Source organism: Aulonocara stuartgranti (genome assembly GCF_965226115.1).
Source record: "Aulonocara stuartgranti genome assembly, chromosome: 13".
In the NCBI taxonomy this organism is placed as follows: Eukaryota; Metazoa; Chordata; class Actinopteri; order Cichliformes; family Cichlidae; genus Aulonocara; species Aulonocara stuartgranti.
Genome location: NC_138949.1, coordinates 30,524,779 through 30,545,001, shown reverse-complemented (window position 1 = coordinate 30,545,001; position 20,223 = coordinate 30,524,779). Strand labels below are relative to the sequence as shown.

At 39.8% G+C, this 20,223-nt stretch overlaps 1 protein-coding gene across 3 annotated transcripts in view; it reads right to left on the bottom strand.

Annotated features, from left to right (window-relative positions):
- The window catches only part of atrnl1a (attractin-like 1a), a 332,702-nt gene that overhangs the window by 16,274 nt on the left and 296,205 nt on the right, over positions 1-20,223 (bottom strand). For all 3 annotated transcript variants that reach the window (XM_082557490.1, XM_082557489.1, XM_082557491.1), the window contains one exon: positions 2,471-2,585. In XM_082557490.1, coding sequence (XP_082413616.1) covers positions 2,471-2,585 — 115 coding nt within the window. The remainder of the gene's footprint in view (positions 1-2,470; positions 2,586-20,223) is intronic.

Below are 20,223 nucleotides of genomic sequence, written 5' to 3'. Positions count from 1 at the left end.
TTTCTCTATAGTTAGCATAATTACTTCTGGGTCTTTAATGCTTTATTCCTTCCCCTGTGTTAGACTCCAGTGACTGTTGCTATGTTTTGCAGGATCTTTCAACCTTGAGAAAATGCTTTCTTGCAAAGTGGTCAATTTTCTGTCTGCTCTGTTTGTTTTCGTCATCAAGGTACTCATCGCATTGAAGGCAACACTTCCTGCCTGGAGGAGCAAAAGCCTCCCACACCAGCTTCAGTTACATACAGTCTACTTCAACCAAAAGGCTGTAGGGGGAAAGGAAAATACAAGGGGAGATTAAATATATATGCCTGAGCGAGAAAAGTATGAAAGGTTGACTGAGGTGGAAGATGAGCTGGAGAGAGAGAAGATTGACCTCATGCTGACAGTGCACATCCCTGCAAGCTTTGGTCAGGTCTCAAAGAAAGCACTGCTGTCTTTACACTGATTTCCACAGCTGTTTGGTGGTCGACTGGAGCGACCTGGGGATATCGCATGTCACCCGTCTATAGTGCAACATGAGCTCAGACAGCGGAAAGTCAGGATGTCTCATTGAGGGGAACAATTGATCCAACAGTAAGTGTTGGAGGAAAACCAGGCAGGTCTAACCACATCAGACCAACTTTAACATGCCATATGTCAAGAGTCTTTCTGAATAATTCATTATTCTTCACATACTAAAATTAAGGACATTTTAATATCTTGATTTAAAGAAAAAAAACATACATTTTGAACATTTTTCTAGTAGATCAAACACTATATCTCTAATGTGTGTGCATCAGATACAAAGAGATACATGAAAGACAAGAAACATCTGCAGCTCCATAGGAAGGGGAAAGGAACTGTGTTGGCTAAAGCTGGGACTCCAAGAGGAAATGAACAAGCGTATTGCTGGTTATGTGATAAACAGTTGCTAGAAATATCAACTCAACATGAAATTAGGTAAAGTCAACACATTTAAATTTGGTTGGACCGCAGGATTCCTGGATACTGGACAACAAAGGAGCTGCTTTTTTTTTTTAAGCCCGTCTTGTCTCGGATCTTTTGCTATCAGAATCATGATTTGAATGCACTTTTTATTTTGTTGTTCAACCCTATAAGATACATTTTTACTTGGTCTCATTTTTTATCTGCCATTGCTTTGATCTTTTCCTGACTAAACCTTATTTGTGTTGCCATCATAATGGGAAAACTTAAGTCTAGGACACTTGAGGGTTTTAGATCTCTTTAGAAGTCTTGAAGCTATAGATGGGATTCTTAAAACCTGCTTAAGATTTTCTTGTGTTGCTCCAAATATTAACAAAAGAACAACTTAAGAAAAAATTAATTAAATCCCAGATTTGTATTTTACTAACGTCAGTGGGTACACTTCGAATCCCGATTTACATGTGCTGAACTAAACACTATTGGATGAGGAATAATGAAACGGCGCTGTTTCTCCCTTAATTGCCACAGATTGATGCAGAGCATAACCTGCACAGACTCTGCACACAGGATACTGTGAGCCCTACCTCTAGGTTTACAGTTTCAACATTAAACTCAGTGTAAGTAGAACACGTTTTTGCTCTGCCATGATTGAGCGTAAGATCAGGGATTGAAGATTTAACCTTTGGGCTATTAAATGACTTAGAAACAAACTACTAAGCTACCCTTCTGCTCTGCTCGTGGCAGCAGTCTGTTCTAATGGTGGCAACCAAGAAACATCAAGACATCTTTTTGATGATGCCATTGATGCCATCACATTTTAGTGTTTATTCTGCTTTTGATTATAATGCCACAGCCTGTTCTACAAAAAAGCTGATGGGGAGCTGCTGCGAGGCACATATGAAGCACAGCTTGCTGCATCTGGATCTTTTTGAAACATCGTTCAGCTCACCTTGTAAAAGATCACATAATGGTGTGAATGCTTTCTGTGGCAGTAACAAAGGAATTCAGGTTTCAGAAACAGCTGTTAGTTTACAGCGGTGAGAATCAAATGAAAGCAGAGAAATAACCAGTGTGGGGCTTTGTATTTGTTATATTTGATCACGAAAAAGCAACTTAGGTCGTTGGAGATGGATGTGTGGACATAAATACTGTGTTGATAGTTGCAACTACTGCAGCTGTTCTTTATGTACAACCTGCCTTCTAAAATTTGCCAGCACAAAATATGGCCAAGGCAGCAGTTTTTTGTTTTTCTTATAGAGAAACTGTGTAAAACTTTAATGGACAATATATTGGAAGGAAAAAAACAAACAACAAATTAGAATTAGATGGAAATTACTACTCCACTCCCCTCCCTAAACAAAGAAATAAAAAATAAATCCATGCACAACACTGCAGAAGTTTACTAGAAATTTGCAGTGATGTATGCAGAAGGTTCAGGTCCTTAAATAACATTGCAAATACCGCCCATCATTCTTAGAATTTCTCAATCTTTTTAACATAAAACATACTGTACTGCATATTGTCTATTACTGTCTAAGGATCTTACCAGACTGTCCAGGTGGAGGTATTCCAGATGGGATTCTGGGCAGGTACAGTAGCACTGTGAGAACACCTGCTCTGCTTCCCCAGCATGGCTCCATGGCTATGGGCTTCGGCACTGCCTACAAACAGAACACACAGACAGGGACAAAAAGGATCAACACATTAAGTATGCAACAAGTAGGCAGTGGTGTGATTTGTATGTACACAGTACTCCTATAGGTTAACAGAACAGCAAGCCAGTCAATTTGAAGGATGTAGCAGACATCCTCAACTCAAGCTGTGGTGCCCAGATCCCTGCTGCCAACATCCCCATGAGCAAAGCTCCCAGCTGGGGGAAGCAGGCTGACTGGCAGCCTGTGGAGCTGCACCTGCTGTGCAGCTGATTTAGATGGAGACCATCTTATCAGGCTCTCCAGGTGAGTGCACAGAAACAGGCGTTAAAATATCAGCTGCACCGCCCCTTCTGCTAATGCCTTGTGTTTTTCTACAAGCCCCAAACACAGACACAGATTTATATATAAAAAACAACTTTGTTTCCTCTGTTTCCATTGATCCATCCATCAAGCAAGCAATCCGTAATCATCAGTTAGTTCTGCATTCAAACAGGTGTTGCAATTGATTTTAAATTCCTGAACACAAACCTTTACCTTATTTAACCACATTTAAATATGGTAAAAAATGAAAGCTATGAAGTTTTAAAAAATATAAGGACACCACATCATCCCTGTGCAGTCCTACTAGGACTCACTACATGTAGTTTTCCTTACTGTCTGTGTAATACCTAAATGTCTAATAGAGTTGTGTTTCCTTTCATCTGAATACACAACAAGGATAAGAGTCACTGATATATTGATCTGGTTTGACCCGCCTGCTGCACTGTACCACAGTAACCAAAGTACCAAAGTAAGGTCAGTAATTCCACGCTTTAAACGCTGCACGCTCATATTCTCTCCCACAATCGATATGTGATCCATTGTTGATCTGCACACAGCTGCTGTCACTAACGGCGCACTCGCTTACATCACTGTCGTGAGACATTCTCGCAAAAAATCACGGTTTTAGTAATGTAGTAACGCAGCGTTCCTACGGGAAAGTAACGGTAATCTAATTACAGTTTTTGCAATAGTAATCCCTTACTTTACTTGTTACTTGAAAAAGTAATCAGATTACAGTAACGCGTTACTGCCCATCTCTTCTTGCCATCACCAGTGTGTGAATGTGTGTGTGAATGGGACTAAGTAAAGCGCTATACAAATGCAGGCCATTTAACATACAGTGCTATGCAAAAGTATTGAGTATCTCATTACTTCAGACTTTGCTTGGAAAATGGGAAATATGCACATCAATTTTTTAAAACACACTGAAACTTAGTATTCAAAGTTTTTTTTACCTCAAAATTCTACATACAATGACCCATACTGAAAAAACTTGCTTGATTTCTTTGCAAATGTATTTACAATGAAAAACAAATAAAACCTGTACATGACTATTCACAGTCTTTGACATGAAGATCAGTTGAAAATTGCAAATCAAGCTCAGTATCATCCTGCTTCTACTGATCAGATATTAGATGTTTCTACAACTTGTAGTCCACTTCAGTATATTGGACATAATTTGGATGGTGTGCCTGTCTTTATAAGGTCCCATAGTTGACAGTGTATGTCAGAGCACAAATGAAGCCATGGAGTCCAAGAAAAAGACCAAGACAGGATTGCATCGAGGTACAGAAACAATCTGTAGCATTGAAGGTCTCAGTGAACACAATGGCCTCCATCATCCACAAATGGAAGGCGTTTGAAACCACCAAGACTTTTCCTAGAGCTGGCTCCAAAGCCAGTCTAAGCAATCAGGTTAAATGGTTCTTAGTTGGCAAGTGAAAAGGACGGTCACTCAAGCGTTGTTCAGCGGAGAGAGGAGAACCTTCCTGGAGAACAACCATTTCTGCAGCACTCCACCAATCAGGCCTGTATGATAAAGCCTCACGGAAGCTACTCCTCTGTAAAAGGCATGTGACAGTCTGCCTGGAGTTTTCCAAAAGGTGCCTTGAAGGACACTCAAATTATGAGAAACAAAATCCCCCAGTTTAAGGGTAGAACTCTTTGGCCTAAATGCCAAGCATCATGTCTAGAGGAAATTGGCAGCACTCATCACCTGGCCAATACCGTTCCTAAATGAAGCATAGTGGTGGCAGCATCATACTGTGGGGAGGTTTATCATCAGCAAAAACTGGGAGACTAAAGATGAATGCTTCAATGTACAGAGACATCCGACTCCAGAGCGCTCTGGAACTCAGACTGGGGTTAAAGTTAATCTTCCAACAGGACAACCACCTTAAGCACATAGCCAAGATAACAAAGGAGTGGCTTCAATATCATTGTGTGATTGTCACAGACTTGAAGGTAAAAAACCTGAACTCATTTGAACATCTCTGGAAATATCTGAAATTGGCTGTGCACGGACGCTCCCCATCGAACCTGATGAAGCTGGAGCAGTACTGCAAAGACAAATGGGAGAAATGGGCTAGAAATAGGTGTGTCAAGCATGTGGCATCACAACCACAGGTTTTGAGAGTGTAATCGCTGCCAAAGGTGCTTCAACAAAGTACTGAGCACAGGCTGTGAACACCTATGTTTATGGTATGTTGTTTATTTTTCATTTGAGGGGTTGATCAAGTCATACAGAAAATGACTCTTCACATTTGTGTTGCTAAAATTGGTTCTACAAATCATAGGATGTATTTAGTTTTTCACAGGACTGCTTAGAGATGTCTGCAAACTTTTCTTTCCAATGTCTGCACTTTGCGTTGGCTCTGGTGAGTGTTTTGCATAGCTTGGTTATAGCACAGTGAAATTTTGCAGAGTGACATGACTTTTTTTTTTTTTTTTTTTTTTAGAAAAATCAAACACATGGAAGAACATTAAATATTAAACACACAAATGCTGAATGCACAATTGCACATTGGTATAATACTGTGGTTAACATGGGCAGCTCAAAGCACAACTCTGTCAAACTGAATAAATTCATAACAGGCTGCTGTGAGAAAACACCATCTGTGCGTACAAAAGTAAATAAAGGTAGCTCTCCAACTATGGGATTACTACGGGTGACCTTAGATTCTAATAACTTAAAATTCAATGAGACTGATTTCAACTCTCCAACACTGAGTACAATGTTTGTATGTTAAACACTGTAAATATAAGTAGTGGGCAGCACAGTGGGCTTTTATCAAAAAAGTGATCAAATTAACAGAGCACTTGGACCAGCTTGGTACAGGACACACACACGCACACACACACAAACTCCCCTGCAGTGCTAATAGGTTTAAGTGCTGGAGTGTACAGCGTAATTAGAAGCTGGAAGCTCCTCTATTTGTTTAGTGTTTCCAGAGTGTCAGGAAATGATGAATACTCTGCTAACTAGAAAGACACATGCACACACTTAACTGAGTTTGTAACTACCACTTCTTATTAGCAAACACTCTTTGTCCTGATTGAGATAATACACAGACAAACAAATGAGTCATTGTTCTGCTGAGGATTGTTAAGTGAGAGGTTGAGGAAGATAATATGGGAAAGAAAGGAATGGCATCAAATGAACAACAGGTGCTTGTTAGACCTGAAAATTACACTTGCATACTTCACTCATCAACATATATCAAACTGCTCACTTTTATTTATTTCCTTCATTGTGGTTTATACTTTTACCTGAATGCATCGTTTCCAAAGCAACAGCAGCCCTTCTGACTGTGTGTGTGTGTGTGTGTTTGTATAGTTATGGCCCACTAGTTTCTTTAATCTGAGATGCATAGACTGCAACCCACAAGGAATGAGAACACACACTCGCAATCATGTTCGCATTACATCTTGTTTACGAGACACTATTTCCCCCAGGAAATTACTCGTTACTATTGCATGGGGTCATTAAAATTCAAACGTAAGGAAACAGTAAAAATATCTGCAGAGTCACATAAAGGTCACAAGTGCATGTGTTAGGAGCACCTAGTATAAAATATAAGAGGTAAGAAACAAGTTTTGCTTAAGAAAATGTGGTATTTTCTACTTTAACTATGGCTTAAAATCCTTTGGGAACTTCACTCAATATGCACTAAAGTGTCATAAACAGGCCAAAATAGAAAACACGAAAACTTTTACTGTAGATTGTCATCTGTAAGTGATATGACTGCCATTTTCTGGCATGTTCTGATGAAGAAAACACGGTGAAAACATCAGTGTGTTTGTTGACTTGGCCAGAAATTAAAGTGTTAAAAATAAATTTGGTGGCCATGCCAGAGCAGTGGCAGTGGGGTTGAGGTCTAGACTTTGACTGGTTGTTGTAACATCTTGATTCTTTTCTTTGGCTGCAGTTCTTGGACTCATCGTCCCGTTGGGTCCCATTTTGGGCAATACGTTTGCTGTTGGACAGATGGCCTCACACTTGATTCGCACTGCAGGCCTACTTGTTGTTCCTAGAGTATTTAAAATTAGAATGGGAGGCAGAGCCTTCAGTTTTCAGGCCCCTCTTCTGTGGAACCAGCTTCCAGTTTGGATTCGGGAGACAGACACTATCTCTACTTTTAAGATTAGGCTTAAAACTTTCCTCTTTGCTAAAGCATATAGTTAGGGCTGGACCAGGTGACCCTGAATCCTCCCTTAGTTATGCTGCAATAGACGTAGGCTGCCGGGGATTCCCATGATGCATTGAGTTTTTCCTTTCCAGTCACCTTTCTCACTCACTATGTGTTAACAGACCTCTCTGCATCGAATCATATCTGTTATTAACCTGTCTCTCTTCCACAGCATGCCTTTATCCTGTCTTCCTTCTCTCACCCCAATCGGTTGCAGCAGATGGCCCCGCCCCTCCCTGAGCCTGGTTCTGCCGGAGTTTTCTTCCTGTTAAAAGGGAGTTTTTCCTTCCCACTGTCACCAAAGTGCTTGCTCATAGGGGGTCATATGATTGTTGGGTCTTTCTCTGTATCTATTATTGTACGATCTACTGTACAATATAAAGCACCTTAAGGCAACTGCTGTTGTGATTTGGTGCTATATAAATAAAATTGAATTGAATTGAATTAGAATCTTTTATTAAAAATTACTTCTATATTCTCGAACAACAATTTCTGAACAATTTCATTTTTCTATATTAGCTTTGATGTCCAAACTTTTTTTACTTTTTACTTTAGCCACAGTGAGCATCTCACGGGAAATGATATTCAGCATCCTGTTATTTCATCACTGTGGTGGAAACACTTTAGAAAGCTGTGGCATCCTCACATGCACTATTTTACAGTTTCTTGAGTCTGGCTTTTTCCCACTTTTCTTGCCTTTGAGGTGCAGTCTTCTCTCTTACATCACTGTCACCGCTGTCTCCGTTTTACCTGCAGGTAAACAGGTCTCATTACAGAGAAACTGGAGGTGGGATAGTATGCAGATTGTCTGCATTTAGTTTGCAGAAGCTTGTTGGCTTAGATTGATGTCCATTCACCAACACAGAACAAAATAGGTTGGTGCATATGTTTTATGAATGGTAATTTTGGATACGCACTTGTTTTTTGCTCAGGGTAAGAACATTTCTATGCAAATCTTAGTAAATGAATCTCCTTGTTGCAGAAAACTTGTTAGCATAGTAGTTTGTGTTACTGTGTTCTTTTTTTTACCTGGAAAGCCTTCTGAACAAGTATGGCTTGTTCAGTCTTTCTAACTGTTCTGTGATGAACTTTCACATTGAACATGCTAATTGAGGCCTTTATAGTCTGAGGTGTAGTTCTGGGGGTCTGACCATGGGGAGAAGCTGCTCCAGCATCCACTATTGGAAGGATTGTGGCATTGTGTTAACGCAAACCTGAATGCTCCAGACCAGCAAACTGCTAAAACCTTCTGCTGATGATCAGATATGATGAGCAATGGAAGCAGTAGTGGAGGAGTAGTGATAGAGCCTGGTTCTGCCGGAGGTTTCTTCCTGTTAAAGGGTTTTTTTCCCTTCCCACTGTCATGAAAGAGATTGCTCATAGGGGGGTCATATGATTGTTGGGTTTTTCTCTGTAGGTAAAGCGCCTTGAGGTGACTGTTGTTGTAATTTGGCGCTGTATAAATAAAAAAGAATTGAATTGAATTAAGCATGTACTTAGTTTTTTTTTTTTTTTTACAGGACTGGACAGAGTCCTGTGGAAGACATGGGGTTTTCATAAATGTATTAACATGTGTCAAACTGCACTTTAAAACAACTTGCTATTTATTGTGAGTTTGTTTCACTGTCTAAGAAGGCAGAATACATTCTGCAGTCAGGCATACATTTGCTGCTCTTTGTTTTAACATACAGTTGCAGAGTTTATGACCACACCACTCCCTGCCACGACCAGGAAGGGCAACATAAGGTGATTCAAAGATTAACCAATAGATCACACTTGAGACATCTTTAAGGTATTTACTGAGTGAGTACCTTTTACTTGTGAATAAAAGAGACTCATCTTTAAACTTAATAAAGAGATCTTAACACATCTCTAACAAAACACCATTGCCTTTTGCACAAATGTAGACTGTCCTATAGTGCCTTGAGTAGTGAACCTGAATAGAGGAACCATGATATAGTATGAAAAGCTTGTCTACTAACAGTTACAGCAATGCACCTACTGACCAATATCTGCAAACACACACACGCACACACTGTTTACATTGATTTTTGTGTGAGCAGTGCAATTAGCAGTTCAGCTTAAAAAACATAACAAGCTGGACTATTTTATTTTTCTGTCTAATAGCAGTCTTATCAGTTCTGCAAAATGACAAATCTAATAGTAGTGTGTGTGTGCACAGCGTACAGTGCGTGCGTCTTTCTATGGTATATTGACTTCATGCTAGCGTGTGTGTGTGTCTGTGTGTGTGAGATAGTAAATGACATAGCATAACCAGGGTGACAACTGTAGGAACTTTCTCTGGCTCCTTTCCCAAAGTAATCAAGGTAAGTAAGAGGGAGCGAGGAGTGGGGAGGGGAGGGGGGTGACTGTGCTGGGGGAAGAGGGGGGTAAACATGAACCAAAGAAAAAAAAGGGCTGAGTACAGAAATTAGTAAGGTTAGAAAGGAGAGTCAGGTGGGTGGTGTCCAGGTAGCAATTTAAGTGTAGAGCAAATTCGTGCTGAGCTGTGTGTGTAGTATAAAAGCTTTCTCAGCTGATAGTGACCGAGTAGAGATGAAGGTTCTGACCTGACAGAGAGAGACAGACAACACACTCTCAGTGTCTCTTACTCTCATTTTATTTATATTTTAAATATTAAATGTCACTGAAGCCCAGACAACAGCTTTTGCTGACTGTGTGCAATGTTGAAATTGGCTACTTGGCAATACTGAGCTATTTCGCTCCCTCATTCTATAAAGAATTACTGGAAATAATCCAGAAAGATTGTTGTTTTTAAGCATGCAGCTCTTGGAGCTTTGGCCCCATCTTTGGGAATGCCAAAGCTGTCTTGATGTATTTATTCATTTGTTCCATGCATATTATTAATACAATGTAATTTTACAGACACAAAATGATTTTCAGCAATAAAGGATAAAGATTTTGTGCTGTCTTTAGCACAATCTTATAAAGCTATCTGCACACACTGTTCACTTGCTTACTTCTACTCATGTTTGACAGGCAGAACTGTCTCATATCAGATTTTCATTCACCTTACAGACAACTATACTAATTTTGTTTTTTTACTTTGTCACCCACTGAATGGCTTTTACCAGTTCCATAGGTACTCTCCTATGGAACTCTCTACTTTTAAGATGATTTTTTGATAAAGCTTATAGTCAGGGCTGGAGGATGTGACCCTGAAGCTTCCCTTAGTTACGTTGCAATAGGCCTAGGTTCCCGAGAGTTTCTTCTTCTTGATCTTTTTTTCCACTTTCTATGTGTTTATCCACCACTCTGCATTTGCATTCTCCCTCCCCTCACCCCCTACTGGTCACAGCAGATGGCTGCTCCCTGAGCCTGGGTCTGCTGGAGGTTTCTTCTGTTAAAAGATTTTTTTTTCCAACTGTTGCCAAGTGCTCGCTCATGGGGGTCGTCTGACTGTTGGGGCTTTCTCTGTATTATTGTATTACTGGGTCTTTACCTTAAAATTTAAAGTGCCTCGAGACGAGTGTTGTGATGTGGTGCTTTATAAATAAAATTCGATTCAATTGAACCAATAAACAGGATGAAAAAAGGAAAGCAAAAAAACCCCTCTAAATAGTTAGTGACCAGTCCGTAATGTAGATCTCAAACTCGTATTTTTAACGTTCTCACACGAGCGAATCCATAAAGTATGGATTTATATGGACTTTTTTGGTAAACGGTTGGTGGCAGAGACGCTAAGGCAGTTTAACCAGCTCCATCTATGCAGTTTCACAACTGCGTAATCAATTCAGGGTCATAGGAGGAGCTTAATTAGCATATTTTCTACATGCAATTTACCAATTTGGCATCGAAATCCAAAGGATGTGCGCTAAGCTTGGTAACGTGGCATGCGTGAACAATATGCTAAACTGTGCAAATAAAATCAATTCACAGCATGTTAATTTCTTTTCTGTTAACATTTTACAATAGTTTGAGTGGATCAGCAGAACTGTGTGACAAAAGCATTTTGTCCTACAGTCCTACAGTAAACACAAACTCTAACTTTCCTTTCTCCAAATTAACAGGATGAGGAATATTTTGTCTTGGTAATTAAAAGAAAAACCTCTAAAGGAAACATTTTTGTAAATGAATCTAATATTCAGTGCCATACATTGTTGCTTTCTAATCACACCTTCCTGTGAGAACAGATGGAGTCAGATTTGGCCATGCAGTGTTGTAGCGCTGATGACCCCAGCTAACGTCACTGCAGAGCAGTAGCACCATAATTGCAGCAAATGGTACACAGTGTGTTTATCTGCGTTATCTGTGTGCGTAAGTAAAGTGTGAATATTTTTTTGTGTTCCTGTAATTTTTATTTCATGATTTAGTCAATGTTTTTTTTGTGTGTGTTTTTTCCCCCCTGTACAGAAAAAAAAGAAAATGCTGGTTACATCAGATCACGAAACTGGTTCTGGCTGGAAAACTGCCTTTAACTTTTTTTTCCCCTTGCACCCTATAAACTGAAAAGAAAAAGAAACAGACAAGGTCACTTTACGCTGCACTTTCTTTTAAGTCCATTCCTTCTGTCTCTTTCAGGTTCTTTCCTTCTGCATTTACCAAATATAAGAGCAGAGTAAAAGAGGAAAATTTTAAGATGTTTCAGGAAAAGTGAGGTCATTCAAAAAGGTGTCAGTCTCGCCTCTTTCCTGCTTTTATCTCCTCCCTTCACAGCATCCTTTCTCAGCTCTCCGGTTTGGTCCTCATTCAAATCTCCCTGCTTCTTGTCTCTTGTACTTGTTTCAAATAAACAGTTTTTGCAAAAGTCCAATACCCCCACCCCCATTTTGTTCCCTGAATGAACAATTGTCAATTGAGCAGTGCTTGTAGGTGTGGGTTAGTGTGTTACGACGTTGATAGATATTTTGTCTGTGGCCAGAGGAAATAGAGCCAAAGATTATCTTCCTCTGAATAACTGCATTTTGTTATTTTTACTCTGAGAATGTGCTCAACCCCGGGTATAGCAGAGTGAAACCACAGATGTGGTAAATTGCAAATTCCTAATCCAGACATCCAAATAAGCATGTAAGTAACCAGTGGACAGCAAGCATGGTATGAAAATGCAATCTACTCTGAGGTGAAGAGAAGCAGCCACAGACTGTTGTTTTAGCCACTGACAGAAAGCTGGCCAAATGTAGTACATACAGTATTAATATATAATTCTATCTCAGGTTGCAGTGCGTTTTCTGTGTTTTCAATTAAATAAATGATTGAAATGATCCACCAATCAGCATTCTGCTTTTTTTTTTTTTTAACATTTTGCACATGCTGTGATTCCTTGGGAGTCAGTTGCTCGCTTCTGCTCTTAAAAATAACACATCTGTGTGTGACACAGATTCTAGCAAGACAGGTCTTTCACACCCAACTTGTCACATATGGATGCTGTAAAAGACACCACTGGTGTCACATTTATCCACACTGGGGAGGCACATTTGTGGATAGCAGCAGTTTTTAGTGCTTTAACTTAATCAGTGACTAAAAGCCAAAGGAAGGAGTTATTAACAGTCATTAACATACTAACAGTCAAAACCAGGTCCAACATGACCTGCCAGTCCCCTGCTGACAAACGGAGGACTTACTCCCTTTTTTGCCCTTTAAAGGCAAACTAGAGGTGTCTAATTTTACTGCAGCTGGTGGACAAAGAACAACTGTGGGATGAACACAGGCAACATCTGGAATAATGGAAGTATTTAATATCAACACACCAATATCCCACACCATTACCACCATTCAGTAGCACTCCTGTTTTTCTTCCCAGGTGACTGGGTTCTGCTGTGGCTCTTTGCACTCAGGTTAAGGTGGCAAACTTGTGAGAAATAGCTACAGGAGATGGTTTTGTCAAGTTACCTATAGGTTTTGACAAAAATGGAGGGATCAAGTCGTTCTCATTGTAGCAATAATAATTTTTATATTTTAGAATTTGTATTATGCACTTTTATTTACTGTGTAGTACAAAACTTTTTTGTTTTTTGTTTTTTTAATTTATCTCTTGTTTGAGCAAACAAAGGACAACCTAAGTCTGGAATATTTTTCCTCTCCTACAGGATTTCATCTCACATCTGAGTAGTAGGCTGAATCCACTACACAATAAGTCAGTAAATTTTAACATCATGGACTGTAGCTAGTGGCAGTAGTTGAGGTTCTGCTCTGTAGCACAACAGTGACCTAGCCAGCAAGCCAACCAGCACAGAAACAAAATTAGAAAACTGATCACAGACAGCATCGTTCTCAAAGACCGGTAGAACCTTAGAGTTCAGCAAAGTTGTGAGGACTTGTGTCAGGTATATTTAAACGATTCTAAAATCGCTTGTTTTCTTTTGTGCTTTGACACAGTGTCTACACTATAAGGTCAGTAAAAATGTGCATTCAATATTCAGCAGGAAAATACCTGACCTGAAGGGTCTACGTTTGACATTTCTTAAAATAACAGATGTTTGAAGAGTGAACGTCGGGCCTCAGGATTAGCTGAGACTTGCAGCAAGGTGATAACTTAAATCCCAATTTTCAGAGTATAATTTAATAAAGTGGCTATAGTTCAGGGGACAAACAGATGCAGAAATATGCATATTAACAATGAGATGACCTGCATGTGAACTTCCCAAGGTCTCCCCCCTCCAAATTCCCTCATTTCCTCTGCTTCACATCATTTCCTTGGTTCCACCGTCCTCTCATAGCCAATCTTCACTGTCAGGCTCATCTTACCCATTACTTCCATCACTCTCTGTCTTTTGTCTGTCACTGTGTCCCTCTATTTCCCATCTCATTTTCCTCTTTCTGTATCTCATCAAACTCTCTGAAACTGACACTATCAAGGCATTGCAGAACAAATACCAGATAATGTCCAACAGTCCTGAACATCCCAGCAATCCAGTGACTTTACTGGTCAGAAGAGACCAACAAGATTAAAGATGAATGACTAAAAATTATTAAATATGTCCCAAATCAAATGCTTTCTAACAAGTGAGGAAAATATATATGCATTAAAACTTGGATATCACGTACATCTCAGGAAAAGGATTTTATCTTTGTTCATATCAACAAGAGCCTCAGGGACCATCTCAATGCACAGCAGGATCTTTGCTACGCTGATTGTCTGGTTGTTACACTTCTCACACTCAAATGTTCAAAGCTACTGCGGTGTGTGTGTTTGCACGTGTGCAAAGCGGCACCGATATGTAGAGGGGTGTCTGGCAAATTTTTTTTATCAAATGTGAAAGTGCCTTTGAATCTTAATCGGATTCCTTTATCTTAAACTCCTTATCAAATCTACTTGGGTTTAGCTTTTTGTGCACTGCTAAGTAATAAAAGTAACAAAAGATTCAGTTGAGATAAATTCACCTCATGTTGGCTGAGAAGGCTGAAGCACAATATTTGGAATGGAAATGATATAAAAATGTATAATACTATCTTCCGGATCGTGTCTTTTCCACTTTTGCCTTTTTTGTTTGGTTGTTGTTGTTTTTTTTTTTTGTTTTTTTTGGGTATTTAGGCAGTTTTATTATTTTACAGACTTACCCCAACTTTAGGGGGTGTTGGGTAAGCGCCAGGGATTACCATGTGTAGGTTGCCAGTCCATCACAAAGCCAGCAGAGACTTGTTCACACTCACATCATCCACTTTGACGTTTCGAGACTGTGGACTCTTCCATTTAGGACTAGTGTATTCATGCTAGCAGTAGACTAAGCTTCATTTGCCAGTGATCACAAAGGTCGGGGGAGTTTAATGAAGACGTGTGGTGAAATCACAGATGCACTTGTGCATTTGTTAAAAAAAACAAATGGGGAGCCCTCTAAAAAGAGCAGTAGTAAGTGATTACCTTGAAGGAGCTTGTTTTTAAACAGTTTTCAGTTGCATTCTTCTACTGACAGCTATTCTGCTGAGCATGCATTGAGCTTAGGGCTGGGCAATATGGCCTAAACTCCATATCGCGATATAATTTGAAGCACCTGCGGTAACGATATATATCGCGATGTATTCTTTTCTTCTGTATAACGTATTTTACACACTATAAGGCACACTTAAAATCCTTTAAAAATCGAGAGTGTGCCTTATGAATTCTGGTTGTGCTTACTGACCTCTAACCGATTTTGACGTGCAGAAATCTGTTAAAAATGTTTTAGTACAACTTTGGTAAGCCGCACTGCTTGATGGATTGTCAGAGCATTACGGCTGCCGTAGTGAGGAGCTTTGCGGAGTAATCTGGGTCCAAAACTCAGTCAGCTTCAGGTCCCAAAGTCAAAAAATATTGAGAGTTAAAAACGGTCTAAATTCTTTCATCTTTAATAAAATCATCGTTGCTGCTTTATCGGGTGTAACAATTAAGTTTAACATCCAGGCATCCATGAAAACAGAATTTATTAAATTTAACGGAGTTACAAGTTAACAGGAAGTTAGCTCGCTAGATTCCACCTAAACATGACATACCATGTTCTGACTGAGAGATTTTTGAAACTAATTAAAACGTACAGCTCTGCTACCACTTCCAACATAAATGAAGACAGAAAACTAAACAGCAGTGGCATTTGCAGGGTTACTGAAGTTGGACTACCTGGTATATAATGTTGTGCGATGTGATTGCTAGCAACACAGTTATGTTAGCATAACATTAGCAGAGTGAAGCTGGAGGATGAACACCAACTTTTCTTCCACTTGATAAAAGTTAACGTGAGGGATTCTGGTGGTCAGGGACAAATACAATCGCATAGCAGGATGCTATACACGGGCCAAACTTCAGTCAGGAGAACAACTGAGATTTTTCATCCACAATACGAGGTTAGTTATTAATAAACTGCAACAACATGGGAATAGAACAGCTGCGAGAGAATTCATCATTAATGAATCAATGTTACGGAAGTGGAGGAAGCACAGTTTTTGGCTTTCCCCATATTTCAAAAGTGCTTCATCTCTTTGCTATGACTGTCGCCCGCCATAATTTGCAGATGATAATGGTTTTAGCCGCTGCGATGCTTTCGACCGAAACAGGCGCAGCTTGATGACATCATCAACATGCGCTATCGCGATAGAGCGGTATAGTCAAAATCTCTATCGTTGGCCAAATTTATATAGTTTCTATCGTATATCGTTTATATCGCCGACCCCTAATTGAGCTTGACTCAAAACTGCCAACACTGTTACCGGTAGTTGTTAGCAAGAAATCCGTTTTCAGATGCTTGACTAAACCAAGATCACATGTACTTTTGCTGTACATGGCTGTATCCAGACTTCCAAATGGAACCAAAGTTGGACTCTGACTTGTTAAATTTCCTATATCCAGAAGAATACAATTACAAATACAAAAAAAAAAAAGGCAATGCTCTACTGTTTAGCCAAATTAATTTTGAGAAAAAAACCTCACATATCTGAATGTAATTTAAGGTCCTGAATTACTTCTCTCCCCTTTTTTGCCCTTATCAACCATTTCCCATCCTCCTTGGTGGCATTTTAAGTGGCTTTAAACTGACACAAAGGGCTTGACGCTGGATTGAAGGGCTTTGAAGGTGCTGTAACCCTGGAATGGCCTCCCTGCCAAACACATCTCAGACTAGCCTACACGTGGGAACACACAGATACACAAAGCCTCGCTCTCTGACCCCTGAGGTGTGAAGAGTGCCCCCCCCCCCCCCCCCGCCGTGCCTTCCTTAGCCGATTAGGCCGCCCATGCGTGTCCACCCCCATGGGGCAGAAAATTGTCGTGTCCAATCCTCTCTCCGTCCAAAGCCCCTTTTGCCATTTCCTCCTCTCTCTGTCTGTCTGTATCTGTCGCCGCTCTCGCCGGGAAGTCTGCTGGATTGAGAGGAAATGGTGCTGATCAGGGAGCAACACAGATAGTGTGTGTCTGTGTGTGTGTGTTTGTGCAGTACATTTGACTTGCTTATCTGTGTGATATTCTACTTTAGGTGGGAACACATTTAAGAAGCATGATTTTCTTTTTGCTGTATGCATTTTAAATAAGGCCACAGCAGAAGCACTCCTCACAATTCGTAGAAAATATTGGCTAACCCAGTTTCATATTCGTTTGCTGAGTCAGGATTGAGTCCAGTACTACAGACCTCTGGCATGTGTAAAACCTGATGGGGTTTAAACAGTCAGCAATGATCAGATTATGTATCATTTCATTTTTCCACGAAGAGAAAAAAACAAAACAACAACACAAATTTCTCGGAAAACATGCTAATCGCCATTAATTAATGCAGCATCAGACATCGACTAGTGTCACTATTCACCATCTGTGTGTGTGTTTAATTCAAGTCTAATTACTCACTCTAACTGGGCCAGCCTCACAATCCTCTGACCTCCTCTGGATCAAAGGTCTTTATCTTTTTAACAATAAGTACGTTTAGGTTTTTACGAAAATCTGTTTCAGAGACATAGAATATGCAGTATGGAAGCAAACAGTTGATAATAATTAAAGTTAATAATTGTGTAATTTTAAGTCAACATTTATCATTTTCTGGACACTCGAGGTAAGAGTTTCATGCTGTTTGTGCTGTTAAGAAGGGGCTGGCTCTACGTAGCTCATCATTCTTCTGCTTGTGATTAGGGCTGGGTATCGTCACTGATTTCTAGAATCGATTCAATTCCGATTCACAAGGTCCCGAATCGATTCGATCCACGATTCGATTTAAATCTGGGAAATTTTGACAGTCAGAAATATTACAATTCAGATCAGTACATTTACATATTTTTGTATCAATAAAAAGGAAGCTGACACACACAAGACTTTATCAAAGGTGTGAGCATTACAGCAGATGCCTTTGTGTCAAAGTAGCTGAAGATAAAACACTGAAAAACATGAAGGTGATTTTCCTGGCCTGGGATTTTATAAAAATATTCTGCAGTACATCAAAAACGAAAGAAAACAATTAATCAGCATATGAACATTACCTCTGACGTTACAGCGGTTTTATTAGAGACACGTCTAAGCGTTTTGCATTTTGCATAATTTTAAAAAGTTTAAATTTGTTCAGTATTGAACGGCAGAAATGAGGTTTTCTTTTCGGAAGAATGTAAAAGGGCAAAAAAACAGCGGCCGACAGCACTGTAAACAACGGTAGACTTATGGGTAACAAGCAAGGGAATAATGCAGAAAACAGAGAGGGAGAGAGAGAGAGAGAGAGAGAGCTATGCATCGTGGTGGAAGCAAAACAGTAAAAGTCAGAGTGAATTCATGACGATGTTTATGTGAAGCGTAGTTTGGATCTTCTTTTGCTGCTGGTTCGGTCAATATTGTTTGGAGAGACATCAAACTAACAGCTTTAGAATCAGCGCATAAAGGGCGCGGACCCGCCGACAGATCAGAATCAGCGAGCTGTCGGCTTTCATCCCGGACCGTGAGAAAGGCGACATCTAACTGATTCTGATCCGTGGGTCCGCGCTGTGTGTTTAAGTCTTTGTGCAGAAGCCGTTTTCCTGCTCTCATTTACTGTCTTAGCTGTTTGGTGGTTGTTGAAATTTTGTGACGTTTCACCTGAGATTCTGGCATCTTGGGCAAAATAAATTGATATTAAAAGATCGATTCAGGATTTTAATGAATCGATTTTATGTTATCCAAGCCAGAATCGATTTTAATGGATAAATCGATTATAAAAACCCACCCCTACTTGTGATCCTGTATAAGAAGAGTTTCCAGAGAAGTATGAATGTCGTTCAGTTTTATTGTCCAGACACACTCAGCTGCACCAGGGAATCAAATCAGTAACTGGTGGGGGAAAAAAGTCTACTATTTTTCTACTCTAGGCCATTACTGGATGAAAGTGCAGGTATCGTTTCACATGATAAGCTGTTCATCACTTCAAACAGATTAATATGTAGTAATTTTTAATATATACCTGCAATAATTTACTCTGGAGTTCACAACAACATGATCAAATGACATCAGGATTTAAATCTCAAAACTTGTCAACCCACAAATAGAGCAAACGCAAATGTCTCTAACCTTTATTCCTTCCTTGTGGCATTTAACAAGGAGCAGTTTGCTTTTAATGAATAAACAAGAAAAAAAAAACAAAAGCGCAGCTTGCCATTTACATTTGGATTCAGCCGGTAGCCCAAGGAGAGGACGACAGAGACAGCAGGCATGCAACATGTTTGAGGTATTTCTATGAAAAAAAGGGGGAAAAAAAATCCCTTCTGGCTCTGAGAGGGAGCAGAGATTTTCCAGCACAAAGTGGTATCTTTATCCCTATAATCAGAGAGATCCAACAGGAGATACAGATTGCCTCGTCGCTTCTCTTCTCCCTCTCCCTTTTCTTCTTTTCTCTCTATAAAAGCTGCGCTTTCTCTCTCTTAAACTGTTTGTTGTCACAACTGGTAAACAAGTAAACAGAAAGGAGTAGCAGTGCGGACGTTCTGTTGTATCTCTGACAGCTTCCTGCAGGCTTGCCTCCAGCATTATTGTAACAGCTCTCCTTTTAAAATGTATGAACACACTGATAGACAGAGTGGCTTTCATGAGGAGAAGAGAGGAGGAGGAGGGGATGCTGAGAAGTAGAGGTGATGAGAAAAAGAAACAAGGAAAGGAGGCAAAGTGCCTCAGAAATCCTCAGAAATCAGTTTTAAGAGCTGGAAGTGATGTCAATCCCAATTTGAGTGTGCTCCATTATTACAGTTAGAAAACAGAAGGAAAAGCAGGATTTGCTTTGCTCATTAGCAAAGGCAAATCCGTTAATGCATCACTAGCAATGCAGTTTTAACTTAAAGACACTGCTGCAAAGCCTGGTCAGTGCTCTGTGTGTGGTTTATTTAGTGAGTCACAAATATGACACAAGTTTTACAGCTTCACTAAATGTTTATGTACACTGCCGCTGAATCTTTAAGTTGGGGTTGGTTGGGCCGCTCTGACTTTCCAAGTTAAAAGCTCAACTTGAGGGGGCATTCCAGCTGAAAATTCCAACTGGAAACGCAGACTTTCAACTTCAAATGAAAATCACTATAAGGATGTACGAAAGTAAATGAGAAAAGAAGACTCAAAGGGAGAGAGGAAGAGCAAGGGGAAAAAAGAAGATGAAAAAACAAACAGAGAAATGAAGAGATTAGAAACATACATTCACAAGGAGACAAAGGACAGATGGATGGCATGAGGGAAAGCAAAAAACAGACCTTAAAATACAGGAAAAGGGCAAAGAACAGGA